The sequence below is a fragment of the Paramisgurnus dabryanus genome, chromosome 12 (assembly GCF_030506205.2).
Source record: "Paramisgurnus dabryanus chromosome 12, PD_genome_1.1, whole genome shotgun sequence".
Classification (NCBI taxonomy): Eukaryota; Metazoa; Chordata; class Actinopteri; order Cypriniformes; family Cobitidae; genus Paramisgurnus; species Paramisgurnus dabryanus.
The window spans coordinates 18,785,297-18,800,082 of NC_133348.1; the positions used below are offsets into that span (position 1 = coordinate 18,785,297).

The 14,786-nt window shown below is 37.3% G+C and overlaps 1 protein-coding gene across 2 annotated transcripts in view; it reads right to left on the bottom strand.

Moving 5' to 3' along the window:
• Positions 1-14,786, bottom strand: part of syne1a (spectrin repeat containing, nuclear envelope 1a) — a 104,439-nt gene that overhangs the window by 71,060 nt on the left and 18,593 nt on the right. For both annotated transcript variants that reach the window (XM_065257006.2, XM_065257008.2), the window contains 12 exons: positions 12,086-12,263; positions 10,578-10,760; positions 10,199-10,342; positions 7,477-7,632; positions 5,531-5,695; positions 5,194-5,366; positions 4,926-5,079; positions 4,650-4,793; positions 4,342-4,506; positions 3,790-4,107; positions 3,552-3,707; positions 402-572 (listed from right to left, as the gene is read on the bottom strand). In XM_065257006.2, the coding sequence (XP_065113078.1) occupies positions 402-572; positions 3,552-3,707; positions 3,790-4,107; positions 4,342-4,506; positions 4,650-4,793; positions 4,926-5,079; positions 5,194-5,366; positions 5,531-5,695; positions 7,477-7,632; positions 10,199-10,342; positions 10,578-10,760; positions 12,086-12,263 (2,107 nt within the window). The remainder of the gene's footprint in view (positions 1-401; positions 573-3,551; positions 3,708-3,789; positions 4,108-4,341; positions 4,507-4,649; positions 4,794-4,925; positions 5,080-5,193; positions 5,367-5,530; positions 5,696-7,476; positions 7,633-10,198; positions 10,343-10,577; positions 10,761-12,085; positions 12,264-14,786) is intronic.

Sequence of the window (14,786 nt, forward strand, 5' to 3'; positions counted from 1 at the left end):
CCTTTATATCTTTATTGACTGAGATATTGACTGAGTAAGACCAAGACGAATTAAAGTTAAATCAAATCAAAAACACTCAAACACATACTGTATGTACTGTATGTTTAAATGTATAGTCTATATTAAGTGTATCAAGTGTGTATTAAGTACATACTGTATGGAAGTATATAGATACATAGAAAATATATGTCTAGATGTGTCAGTCTGGGCTTTTGAGTTAGTGATTGTGTCAATTACATGTACAGAGCTTGTAGTCTGTTTATAAATGACGAACCAAATCTAATAAAATTTGTCCAAGTAGAATTAAATAATGGAATATATGTAGAAGTCTAAAGCCTGTATGCATGTCAAAGTTACAGAAATGTAATGTACAGTAACGTAGTGCTTTATTCATTCCATACCTCCAGCCTCTTCATCTTCTTTTCCATGGTGACGCGGTCAAGGGCCTCATTTTCTTCAGTAAAAAAATTAAAATTCTTCCTTGCACCACTCAGCCAATCAGAGAAGATCCTGAGGGCATTCTGAGCCTCTGTGACGCTCTGCGTCTCCTCCTGGAGCTGTCTGAGGGTCTCCTAAATGACAAAGGAGACAATTTGAAAGGCTCATTGTCCAGAACACTCATTTTTCTCTATAACAGCAGCATGTAGTGTTTTGATTGATCCAATGTTGCACACTCGTGACCATTCGCTGCGGGGGCTTAAGGGCTGAGCTATTTTACCACATTCTTCACTTGACATGCAGATCCCTCACGAGCATGGCACCAATTAACGCTTTTCGCTGTGCTGAGCACGCAACTAATATAGAATGGACCTTCGCTGAAGCACACGCAATGGCCGGTTGTTTCTCACAGAATAATTACATCCTTTCTTTTGTGTCACTGCTTGCGTGTGTGTGTGTGTATGTATGCATGTTAGACAGAAGCAGGCATAAAGGAGAGGTGTTAGAGCAAGTGTTAAAAACAATTCCTCTGTTGCCATGAAACAGCAGCACCAATTGATGGGCAAGATTGGCTCGTATATTGTTTAATTACAAGCTTAGGTCTCGCCGTGGAAGAGACATTGATTTTCCACCACTGCTTTTATTTTTGTCCTCCTAGAGGGAGTATGGAAATAAACAAGAGCTGGTTTACCTCGCTGGACAGCTTCCAAAGTTTAGACGGCTGTGGAATTAGACTCATCAGTGTGTTTTGGCAGCAAAGTAGAGGGTGAGTCAATGACACCAATGTTTTACTAAACAGACACTATTATACATACATAATACATACGGAAGGATGTGATTTATAGTGTTTTTTACAAAAGTTTTGATTGAGGTGCAGTGGCATACAAATATGGACTATACATGAAGAGTTTGGTTCCAAAACGCAATATATCCATTTTGACAAATTGGGGTAAAAATTTGTTTTCTATACCAAGAAAGTGACAAGATGAAAACCACTATTTTCTATTACAAACTTTCACATAGCATCTTTAGGTTATAATAAAATTAAAAATTAAAATCCATAATCTGATTTTCAAAGATTTATTCCAAGTTTTTTTTTTCAAAATGCTTTAAATCAATATATAAATGTGCATTCATCTTTGTCATGTTATATTCATTTAGTTGACTAGTGGTATACATTGATAAAAAAAATAAACATTAATGGCATTAATCACAAACACTTACTTTGTCATATTAAGAACACTGTCTTTGCTGCTGTCATCATTGGGACGTCGTCGCTGAACTTTTTTGACAGCGATCAGCTGTAAAATGTTTTGGTCCTGCTCAATTTTTGTTGACTTTGTGTAAAATAATGGAAAGTTTTTCATAAGATCCCCTGGGGTCAATGTGTAAGCATGACAGAAGCTTGAGCTGTCGTGTGAGAACAAGCAACAGCCAGCATTTTCCCTTCGCCCATGTGCCTCTCACGTAAATTATTACATTTTGATGGCTTACGTTTCTTCCCTGCCACAGAAAACCACCACAGGTTTATCAATACCTTTACTAATATGTTTTTGTTTGTTTGTTGATCAGGAACTACAAAGTATATGAGGAAAACTAGGATTTTGTGTGTATTTAAAGCACCACCATTATTATTTACAATGCATGGAATGGTGCGCTGTCATTGGTTAAGCAGATTTATTGAATTCTGCAGAGAAGGAGGACTGGCTTTGTCGCGGTTTGGAAAAAAGGGAGAAAAGATGACAGAATAACACAACGTATATTGGATTTTGCGTAAAATGAAGAATTGACTTTTTAATACTGACCTTTACTGATTTTGGCTGTAAATATATTTTTTTAAATGGCATTTATCGCATTTTGGAACCAAACTCTTCATATATTGAATGATACTGCATAATTCTCTGACATCAGTAAGTAAAAAGCATTAAAGGTACAGTTTACATCATCATTTACTCATTCCAAAAATTAGAATATCTCTCCACAAACTTAAAGTACATTTTGAAAAATGTGTTGGTTGCCTTTCACAATGCAATTGCATTACACATGCAACATGCATTACAAATAATACATGAAGGGCCAGATTTACTAAACAGGGCAAATAAACGCAATTCCAAAAAAGCTCAGATGGAAGTGGTAATATCAGCAGGTTATTTACAAAAAATGCGCAAATTAAATAGCACAGGCGCAAAAGCTGATTTCTGAAATGACCAAGCAGTCTACCATGAGCAGCGCAAATTAGTTCAGGGTTGCAAATAAGCAGAGCTGATGATTCTTATGTGCAGGTGATCTACTAACACCTGATGCGCTTGAGTTGAAAATGAAGGGTGAGAAATCCCAGCTAACGAAGCCATAGTACAATGAAAAGAACTGGAGGACAAAAAACGTTTACAATAAGATTTCCTCCAGCAAATATTGGAAAAACAATATTTTTGAATAATATGTTCCTCTAGCATTTCAAATAAACTGTTACATGTTAAAAAAAAACACTGTCTTGTACCACACTCTTTGATCTCTGTTATGCCTCTACTATCAGCAAAAACTGCAGCCATTTCAAGCTCAAAATAATTTAAGACATGCTTTTTTCGGCATTAAATAATGGCGCAAATACCAGTTATATCACATGCGCAAACATTAGTAAATCACTTAAATACTCTCCTCCAATAAATTTTGCGTCTGATAGGGAAACTCCTAGAAATGGATATGCAATAAGGTCAGTCACAAAAATAACTAGACCACACCTTTTCCCGACAGTCGTTATTTATCAACAAAATGATGTTTGCGCTAGCACAAGCTGTTAGTAAATCTGGCCCTAAAAATGTAAAAATAAAAAAAATCTTGTGTGAATGTGACCCAGCTTTGAAATCCAGGCTATAGTTAGAAACATCATTTTCAATTAGAAACATTGATTTTACATTGATTTCAATCTTTGCCATGGCCTTACTGAGTCAATATTAAAGACATCAAGGTTATATTTTCACAGAATGCTCTTTAGATTATGTAGGATGATTTTATGTAGAAAACAATAAATCACAAAAAATTACTTTAGATAGACAGGGTCAAAATGTTCACAATTATATTTCAATAGAAATGTGGGTGAACTATTAATGACTTGCCTGTATCTGTAGTAGCAAAGCATGGTAGCGTGCAGTGAGCTGGGTAACCCTGGTACTGATCCGACCACTGACGTGAGCGTCCTCTACAATCTGCTGAGCAAGAGCGCTCATTCCCTCCACCTCAGTCTGACGCTGAGCAGCTTCAATCTGCCATCGCTCAAAAGACAGAATAACAGAAAAATGTGAGAATCTTTGAAAACGTTTACATTTTTTGAATGTTATTTACAGTAGCATCTACCTTTAAATTATGTAGCTGGGCCTCCTTTGCTGTGACATCAGAGCGGCGGTGGCGTCTTACTTTAACTTTGAGCTCCATGTCTAATAACCACTGGTCCAGGTTTTGAAATAGACCTTCTAGTTGCTGAACTCTCGCAAGGGCCTGCTCCACCAGAACTTTAGTTTCGCCAAGACGGTCTTGGTAACCCTGCCATTCTGTCTGGGCTGTTTCCAGGGCCCGATCCTCAATTTGAGGAGCACCCCAAGGAATGACCCTTTCTCGAGTTGCAAGAACTGAGCTGAGCAAGTTATGTCCCATTGGACAATGAGACTGGAGTATCTGAAGATGATTTTAGACAAAGAAAAAAAGCTTGGAGATATGTAGGTGTGTTCAGAATGTTGACCAAGAATATACAGTCTTAGGCCACCACTCCACCATTAGATTTGTAGTTTTTCAATTGTATTTAAAACTTTGACATTAAAACTTTGCTAAAACATCAAAGCTGGTGGTGGTGGCCTAGTAATGTATGTTTTGACAAGAACAACTGGGATAAAATAACATCTCAAAACTAACCTGCAGTTCTTTTAAATTATTCTCCAGAGAACTAACATCTTCATCCAGTGGTGATAGAAGAGCCAGGCTGCTTTGTTCTTGCTCCAGCCAGTCTTCAAACATGTGCAATCCTCGCTGGTACTCTTGATGGAGAAGAACCAATTCTTCTGCCTTACTTACAGATGCCTGAAACACCACAGCATATAATATATATATAAAGTATGCCATAATGACATCTCATGAACTCTTTGTAAAGATCATTATGGAACATTTGGCTCCATGACTAATATAACTAAACACATTTAGTGTAGATAAAGCATGATGCATACCTTTGCTTTATCTTTGATTGTTGTATATTTCTCATTGAGTTTCTGAATCTCCTGCTGGGTGGCTGTATGTTCAACCATGTTGGAACCCTTGGTAGCAATTGTCTGTAAGGGGCTGGAATGGCTGAGAACTTCCTCATAGAGGAGCTGTACAACACAAAAACGAGGCATTTAGTTGAAAATTTCCAGTCTGAGCCAACTCAGTTGCAATATAAGTTAAATCCCTAGAAGCAGAAGGAGATGCTCCAATTCTCTAATCAATTTAAAAGTTTTAGTTGCCTTGGCACGGCCCAGATTGGCAGTCTTGTCTCTCATTTCAGCATAGTGTTTGTCTGAGTTTCCAAGATTCTCTTCCACTCGCTCCATCCAGCTCTCAAACTGACTGACATCCTCCTGGTAACTGGTCCAGTGCGACAAGGCACCTTCCAGCTGGCTGTAAACACAACAAATATACAACATAACCTAAGACACAATTATCCGAACAGAATACTGTAGAACCAAACAAAGCATTTACTGTAGCATTTACAAGTGCAGAAAGCTGTCCGACCTTTTACACTGTATGGATGCTGACAAAAGTGAATCCCAAGAGTCTTTGAGGTCTTGGATTTGCTTGCGTACCACTGGTACACCCTCAGCTGAGGTGTTTCTTTGGACAGACTCTCCTCTGGTGATAAGCATCTTTAGCTGAATTTCTTTTCCCTGACAGGCTGTCAGTAGAGCCTGAAATCGATAAGGAACTTAGTTACACCGGATATAAACTAACATAAAAGAGCAGGTGGTAGAAAAGGTAGTTTTTTTGCTATATGCTTAATGTTTCCATAACTGGGCTGGTTAATTCTGGCCCCAGTATCACAACAAATATAACTTTTTTATAATAAATGTACCTCAAGCTGGCCCATTCTGGTGATGAGGACACTCTTGTCAGATGTGAGGGATCTGCAGGTCTTGAGTACCTGTTGGGACTCTGAAACCCAGTTCTGAAGTTCCTGCAAGCCCTGTGAGAAAAGCTGGTGTTCGCCCACCACTCGCTCTACCCTGGACACCTTCTCCTGCAGAAGACACAAACATGATTTCAAAGGAAAACAAAAAAATTGTCAAAGTGCAAATCATTAATAAATTAGCTGTGTATGTCATAAGCATTAAAACTGCAAGTGCTGTAGAACATAATTTATCTTGGAGAAGTCAAAAAGTACAGCTTGCACCACAGGAGTTCATATAGGTACATCACAGGTACATATTGGTACCTTAAAGGTATATATTGATACCAATTGTATACATATCTGTAACTTATTTTTAACCCTTAACGGGTAAATATTGGACAGAACACATGCTGGGTTAAAAATTACCCAATGCTGGGTAGAAAATGACCCAATGTTGGGTCGTTGTAATGCAACCATGGTTAAAACAACCCAGCATTGGGTAATTTTTAACCCAGCGGTGTGTTCAGTCCAATATTTACCCAACATGAATAAGCTGGGTTATTTTAATTAAAAACCCAGCTTATTTATTAATGGTTTGCATGGGAACTTTTAATACTTCCCCAGTGACAGCCGCACCATTTGCTTTCACAATTTTACATAAAATGTCTTTTTATATTTTTTTCAGATTTATTCATAATTCTTTTCTTAACATATTTACAGTTTCAAACAAAGCTTAAGGATAGAATCTAAATCAAACTTAGTTGAATTAAGTTTTGGATATGAACTCTTTCAATTAAACTTTGCAAAACCTTAAATTATTTATGAACTATTCTCAAAAATAATTTAATTCAAAATTAAACTGAATTAATTATATGCATATCAACAGAATCTCACAATTCAAAATACTGCACACAAGAAAAAAAGGACAACTAAAACCGAAGTCAACAAGATTTCAGTGTTATATAAACAATAAAACCCTACACTGCAAAAAAAGACTTTCTTACTTAGTATTTTTGTCTTGTTTTCAGTAGAAATATCTAAAAAGTCTTAAATTAAGATGCGTTTTCTTGATGAGCAAAATGACCTAAGAAAATAAATCTAGTTTATAGACAAAAAATATACAATTTAAGTGAATTTTTGCTTTACGCTGTTTATGTAAGGTCGTCTCTCTAGGTTCGCTTTCTGCACATACGCACTTTCAGGTGTATATGTGTGGTGAGCTACGGTTTCAGCCATTCATTGAAGCTCGCATTCTCACCGTATTTTTTCAAAATGTCTGTGGGTCGCAAGAGAATTTTTTTTTACAAATTGTATGACAAGAAGAGAAGGCCTCTGAAGAAAGAAACAAGACCAGAGTGTTTTTGGGAGAATATTTCACACAGGTTGCACGAAGTTTGTACTCGACAGGTAAAGTTTGGCATGCTATTTGGAGAAATCCATTTAAAATCACTGCTAGTAAAAGTTGATGTAAGCTATGATTAGCGATACTAGCTCTGGCACATGTTACGAACCGCACAGAAACAGTAAACATCTCAATGTTTGAGTCATGCCGACAGCAATTTGTAAACAGAGCGAAGAGAAGAACTAGGCTCGTGCAATCTCTTGTGCACACGTTAATAGGCGTTCCCTCTCGGGAGCAACTGGAGTGTTGCGCATGTGCATTTTTTTTAAAAAGTGGAGGGGCGGTTCTTTTCAAAAGTTCTGGAAAATCTTCCGCTATACCTGTAATTCAAGCAAAAATTTCTCACTGGCAGATAAGATAAAAATACTAGCTAAGAAGGTCATTTTTTGCAGTGTATAATTCTTCATATTACCAAAGCATGTTATATTTCTCTATTACAGACAGTAGTAACAATGTAAACAGCAAGCACAGAAGACAGGTAAGGTATACAGTACACAGGGGAGGTTACCTTAATCAGGTTGCTCAGGGCCAGGTAGCATGCAGCTAGCTGACAGACCCGATGCACAAAACTCTTTCCAGCACCCTGACCATCCCAGAGCCCATGTGCTCTCCCTCTTAGCCCTGCCAGTTCAGACTCTCTGGAGCGCATCTCTTCCAGCAACCTCTGAGGATGAGCAACCAGGGGTCACAAAGCAAGCAGGGGTCACAGGAAAAGAAAGAGGAGGGTTCATGCTATGAAAAATCACACGTATACTGAAAAAAACATAAGACTTTGGCAACATCCAATAAGATGGGTGAGAACTTTAACTAAATGTACTTAATACATCAGGTCACAAAAGACCACCCAAACCAAATTTCTTGCTTCTTTTTAAATGGAAAAAGAGCGCAGTGTGAAATTGTAATTTAGGCAGACACAGTTCATGATAATAGAGTCTATCATGTTGGAAGCACTCTGGGGATAAAAGGATTAGAAGGAAAAGTGGGTAAAAGCAGGGAATGGGGAGAAGGGAGGGCTGGATAATCACTCAAGAGGACCTCAACACACTACAGATACACTGTTGGAAATGTAATTGGCGACGTAGCAAACAAAAGGGCCCAGCAGGCGACAATGTAATACAAAAATACAGCTGAAAGATCTTGCGATAAGGCTAAAATAGAAATATTTATCTTTTCAACCTCTATTCTTCTTCCATATTATTATAAACCTTTGTATTGGGTTTTTATTCTTCGAGTGCAGTTAGAGGAGCGCTGCTCTGACAAAAAATAATTAGGTCTCCATCTCATCTTAATCCTCCATAGTAAAAAAATCTTGACTCAGCAGAGTCAATAATGACAGACAGGGCTTGTTTTATTATCTCTACGGTATCTTATACTGTTTCTGTTTAACCAGTTTAATTGAGTAAGTGCCGCAAATTCAAGAGGCACAGTTAATTGATTTCATCTGATAATTAAATATTGGCTACATACTTTGTGGTCTTTTTTGGCAGATGGGTTATGTTAGAAAAAGATAAAACAAAGAAAAAGCTAGCGTTGCAATTTAATACAGATAAATGAAATAGAAATTTGCCTAATTAATAACATGCGAGATCATATTAACAACTGATTAAACTAAACTACCTGTCCATATTGTTTGAACTTCATGTCTTGGCTTGAAAGAGCTGTATGTAACATTGACTTCTAGCGGTTTAACTTAGTAACTTAGTACTGCTGCCTAAATTAAAAATATTGGAGATGTTTTTCCTGCCCCCCTCTCGGGTTGCCAGACATATAGGAGTGCAACTGATGATGAAAGCATAAGTTTATCGACTCATTTTTACGTTTGCAATGTTTTCTGTTGTCTGCAAATTACAAACCCGCTTTGATTTTTATAACTCAATCTGCGGCTCATTGTGAAGATTGCATCCACCGGAGATCGCATTTATGGTCTCATTTAAGCGACCGTGATAACTGGCAACCGAGCTGTCGAAATACAATATTGGGTGAACTGGCAGTGGGGAGGATCACATAGACCAAAACAAAACAAAAAAAATTAATCACAAAAAAGAGAATAAATGACTAGAGCATTGTTTTTCAGAGAGACAGATATGTGAATGTTTCTTTAATATCTACGAATATATAGAAAAGTCAAAAACTTACATACAGCTCCTTTAAAGGTCACATAATAAAAGAAATTCACTTTTATATGTTGTTTGAACATAATTGTGTGTCACTTGCGTGTGTACACAAACACAACCACCCTGTAATGATAAAATTCTGCCTTCTCCTTTTTAAAAGGGACATATCATGAAATGACTTTTTCATGTTTAAGTGCTATAATTGGGTCCCCATTGCATCTATCAACCTAGAAAATGTGAAAAAGAACAACCCAGTAACTTAGTTTTGGTAAACCATTCTCTGCAAGCATGTGAAAAAATAGGTCATTAAAATCTGGCTCCCTCTGTGATGTCACAAGGAGATAATACCGCCCCTTAATCTGCACTATGCAACCAAGGCACTGCCAATTAGTGCAGAGATCAACCGTTTGCATTTTTTGCTTACACCTACAAAGTACATACGTACTCTGGGGACACCAAATATTTATTTTACATCTTTGAAAAGTCTTGTGAAATGTCCCCTTTTAAAAAAAACCCTGAACAAGCTGTTTAGGTTTTCTGCGCAAACTTACATCACTTTGCTTAGGTCCCGCCCACAATTATCCTAAGACCACAGTTAGGTCAAAATTTCTATTTTTAATCTACTTAACATAATTAAATTTTTGCATGTTCATTATGAATAATGAAGTAAGGTGACTGTCTTAAAAACAGTGTATGTTTTCGGTATAGATAACAGTAAACTGGGAGGAAAGTAGCAGCTCATTTGCATTTAAAGAGACACACACAGCAACAGCACTTTTTCCTGCACACCCAAAAATAGGCCTTTTTAACATGGTATAATAAAGGATCTATAGGGTATTTGGACCTGATACTTCACAGGTACATTCTGGGGACACCTCAAATTAATATTACATCTTTAAAAAAAATCATATTTCCTGCAGGAATGCTTGCATTTTATTTAAATCAATGTTTAGTGTTTAATAATTTACTTATGTGACAAGCAGACATGTAATAACCAGATCCTGTATATTTTATCTTTTACAAATTACACAGATTTTCTTAAGTAGATCACAGAGAAATGGATTGTAAACAGCAGTGACTGATATGTTTTAAGTCAATAGGACGATCTGGAGGTACCTGAAGTTTGGCGAGCTCTTGTCTCTTGGCTGGCAGATCATGGAGGCGGGCGCTGCTCTCTTGCACACTCATCTCAGTTTTGTTCAGCCAGTCTTGCAGGGGTTCGACACTCGCTTCAAAATCCTGCATCTGAGACTGCAGAACCTGTCAACACATTATACATTCAACTCAAAATCCTTTTTCAATGGGCCCTGCCAACAACAGCCTCACTGGCGCCACAACAAAAGATTACGAAAAAGAATATGAAGAAGTATTTTTATATTCATTTATGAATTTTATTTCAGGCAGGACATCTGACAAGCCACAAAATGAGAATGTTTCATTCATTTTGTCCTTAAAACATTCACCTGCTGTGTTTAACAAACACACATAGGTCTACCTGTAAGGCCGTCTCTCTTCTCTGTAAGTTTTCCATTAGGCTCCTCCAATCATCTTTGGCTGCACACGTTTTGGACCCGATAGCTTCCACCCTCTCAGCAGCCACCACGTTACTAAGCTGCTCGCCGTACGTCAGGACAGCATTTAATCTGGCCTGACCCTGCTGCCTGTCACTCATAAACTCCTGTGGTGCAGAAAGAGCAAGACATCAGGCACACAGACACAAGTACTGTAGACTATCACAGACCAGAGGGCAGCAAGTGCAATGAGTCACATTCAGACACTGACAGAAACCCAGCGGGGATCTCTGACCATCTGTGAGGTGCACACATTCCCTCCTTTTTTCTTCTTTCTCCACTCAAACGGTACAGACGCAATTATGTATGACCCAAAGCATGTCTGCTGCTGTGTTGGTGGTTCAGGGCGGTAAGCCATGCAGAAACATTGTTCCATATTTGAAATGTCTGCCGTGGTAAATAAAAAATGAGAGCCTTGCTTATTATTTCATGCTTTTTCTATTGTCAGTAACACAGTTCCTCTGTTTTTAACCTTTCGCCCTTTTTGTATGTATAGTATCTATGCAATATCTTTTGTCTGCTGTGGGGAAATCCTACTGAATTCTATGCAATAGATTTCAGTATGGTAACATATGCTAAACAGACCTGAGAGCACTAAAGTCTTATTGCTACCTAAAAAGCTTTATTAAAAGAGACAAATATTTCAAACTGTAACAAATAAAATGTTTATATAATTTAATAGATAACAGGCAGCAGCACCTGCAGCAACAGTATCTGCAATTTATGTACCATGAGTGCTCATTTATTTTTGTTAATACTGTACAATATTTGCTGAGAGTTTTTTTATTTTACTGAACAGTACATTGCTATTATTTATATTATGTTTACTGCCACTTTATTTTACTTTCCTGTCATGCTTTATTGCTGTACAATAGTGGTGTGATACTGTTGCAAGTAAATGTATGTTAAACATGACCCCATTATAATGGACGTCTTCTTTATAAGCTTCAGCTACTACATCCCTTCAGTTGATGAACTCTTTGCTTATATTTTTGACACTGCAGAGTATCTCAGCTTTGTCTGTCTAAAAACAAAAAATTATTTAATTTCAGCCATCTCTTTACCCCCCATGCATGTTCACATTCTGCCAAATTCTTTAAAGCTTCATGCGGCCACACATTTTATCCAGACCTAACTATGTCTCCATCACAGTAATATATCATTACCGTCCATTTTCCTGTGCTCTTACAGGTCTTCTGTTGTGCTAATTGAAGTCATAAATAGCCCAGTCTGGCACATTTTTGGCTGAATGGTGGCCTCATAAACTGGCCCATGGGACCTAAATATAGACGACCACTTCATCAAATGCTGGCCGCTCTTACATGAAAACCTGCTGTGGTCAAACTGGCTATAATCCACAAATCTTGCCAATTTCCAGGTTTTAGGATGGGCCCCCCTGGACTGGGAACTTCTCCACAACCCCTTCACTCACCTGGATCCTTTGAAGAGCAGCAGTGGCATCCTGGATGCTATGAGGGGAGTCAAAGCATTTGGCGGTGGAGATATTGGCATTTACCAGCCATTGCCGGAAATCATGCAGAGAGGAGCGGAAACGTTGTTCTAGGAGTTTCTCCTTATTCTGACATTCACGAGAAGCTCGAAGGCTGAGACTACAGAAAACAGCAGAAAGACACACATGTATATATATAATATATATATATACCGTCATAGGCAGGGAAAGCGTGAAAAGGGGGATGGGGTTAAAATATGTGTGTGCTTGTGGGGGGGGGTCAATCGCAAGGTTTGCAGACATCTGTTTCAATGACAGGCACTCTCAGAGGGAGAGTTTGGGTCTCAAAAAGTGAAAACGCAGCAGAACTGACGCACACCAAATACACTAGCATGTGTTTACACCTACACATGAATGTGGATGAGGCTCAAGTAGACAGTGGAGGGAAGACAAGCATGCTTTTTTCTTGTTTGCTGCTATACTTGAAAACCGTGCTAACAAGGCACAGCCTGCAGTCATGACAGGTGCTCTCAACTGAGACACACACTATAATGTGTAATTTCACAACCCTTCACTCACCTCAATTTACATAATTTATGTGTGTTAATGTATTCAATTAATTAAACAAACATGTCTGCTGTACTATCTATCTATCTATCTATCTATCTATTTATCTATCTATCTATCTATCTATCTGATGTACTATCTATCTTTCTACAGTATCTATCTATCTATCTATCTATCTATCTATCTATCTATCTATCTATCTATCTATCTATCTATCTATCTATCTATCTATCTATCTATCTATCTATCTATCTATCTGGTGTACTGTCTGTCTGTCTGGTCTACTACCTATCTAGTGTACTATCTATCTATCTATCTATCTATCTGGTGTACTATCTATCTTTCTACAGTATCTATCTACAGTATATATATATATATATATATATATATCTGTCTGTCTGTCTGGTGTACTATCTATCTAGTGTACTATCTATCTATCTATCTATCTATCTATCTATCTATCTATCTATCTATCTATCTATCTATCTATCTATCTATCTGGTGTACTGTCTGTCTGTCTGGTCTACTACCTATCTATCTATCTAGTGTACTATCTATCTATCTGTCTGTCTGTCTGTCTGTCTGTCTGTCTGTCTGTCTGTCTGTCTGTCTGTCTGTCTGTCTACAGTATCTATCTGTCTGTCTGTCCACAGTATCTTTCTATCTATCTGTTTGTCTGTCTGTCTATCTGTCTTCATTATCTATATGTCTGTCAGTCTGTCTGTCTATCTACAGTATATTTCTATCTATCTGTCTGTCTGTCTGTCTGTCTGTCGGTCTGTCTGTCTGTCTGTCTGTCTGTCCACAGTATCTTTCTATCTATCTGTTTGTCTGTCTGTCTATCTGTCTTCATTATCTATATGTCTGTCAGTCTGTCTGTCTATCTACAGTATATTTCTATCTATCTGTCTGTCTACAGTATCTATATGTCTGTCTGTCTGTCTGTCTGTCTGTCTGTCTGTCTGTCTGTCTGTCTGTCTGTCTGTCTGTCTGTCTATCTATCTATCTATCTATCTATCTATCTATCTATCTATCTATCTATCTGGTGTACTGTCTGTCTGTCTGGTCTACTACCTATCTAGTGTACTATCTATCTATCTATCTATCTATCTATCTATCTATCTATCTATCTATCTGGTGTACTATCTATCTTTCTACAGTATCTATCTACAGTATATATATATATATATATATATATATATATATATATATATATATATATATATATATATATATATATATATATATATATATATCTCTATGTGTGTCTGTCTGGTGTACTATCTATCTAGTGTACTATCTATCTATCTATCTATCTATCTATCTATCTATCTACTCTATCTATCTATCTATCTATCTATCTGGTGTACTGTCTGTCTGTCTGGTGTACTACCTATCTATCTATCTAGTGTACTATCTATCTATCTATCTATCTGTCTGTCTGTCTGTCTGTCTGTCTGTCTGTCTGTCTGTCTGTCTACAGTATCTATCTGTCTGTCTGTCCACAGTATCTTTCTATCTATCTGTTTGTCTGTCTGTCTATCTGTCTTCATTATCTATATGTCTGTCAGTCTGTCTGTCTATCTACACTATATTTCTATCTATCTGTCTGTCTACAGTATCTATATGTCTGTCTGTCTGTCTGTCTGTCTGTCTGTCTGTCTGTCTGTCTGTCTGTCTGTCTATCTATCTATCTATCTGTCTGTCCAAATATTTGTTTATTATATTTAATTATTTTAAAAAGCAACCACTGCAATCTGCTTAATATTTTTAGTATTTTATTAGGTTTTTATTAGGTATTTTAATTTCAGTATTTATTATTCAATTTTTTTTATTATGCAGTATGTTACTACTGTACTGTAATCCACACTCCACAGCTGCAGTCTAGTCACCTGATCAGACACCTGAATGCCCTCCTTTACCCCACATTTGCCAGTTATAATGCTGTTCTACATTATTCATTTATTTCCCTAAGTACCGCTGCCATTAATGCAAGAAAATACATACAAACATCCATTTACTGCCTGCTTTCTACAGGTTTCAAAGGAAAAACATTAGCTATAGAGCCAACATTAACTGTAACAGGCAAATCATGCTGATGTTTGTGAATATGGCA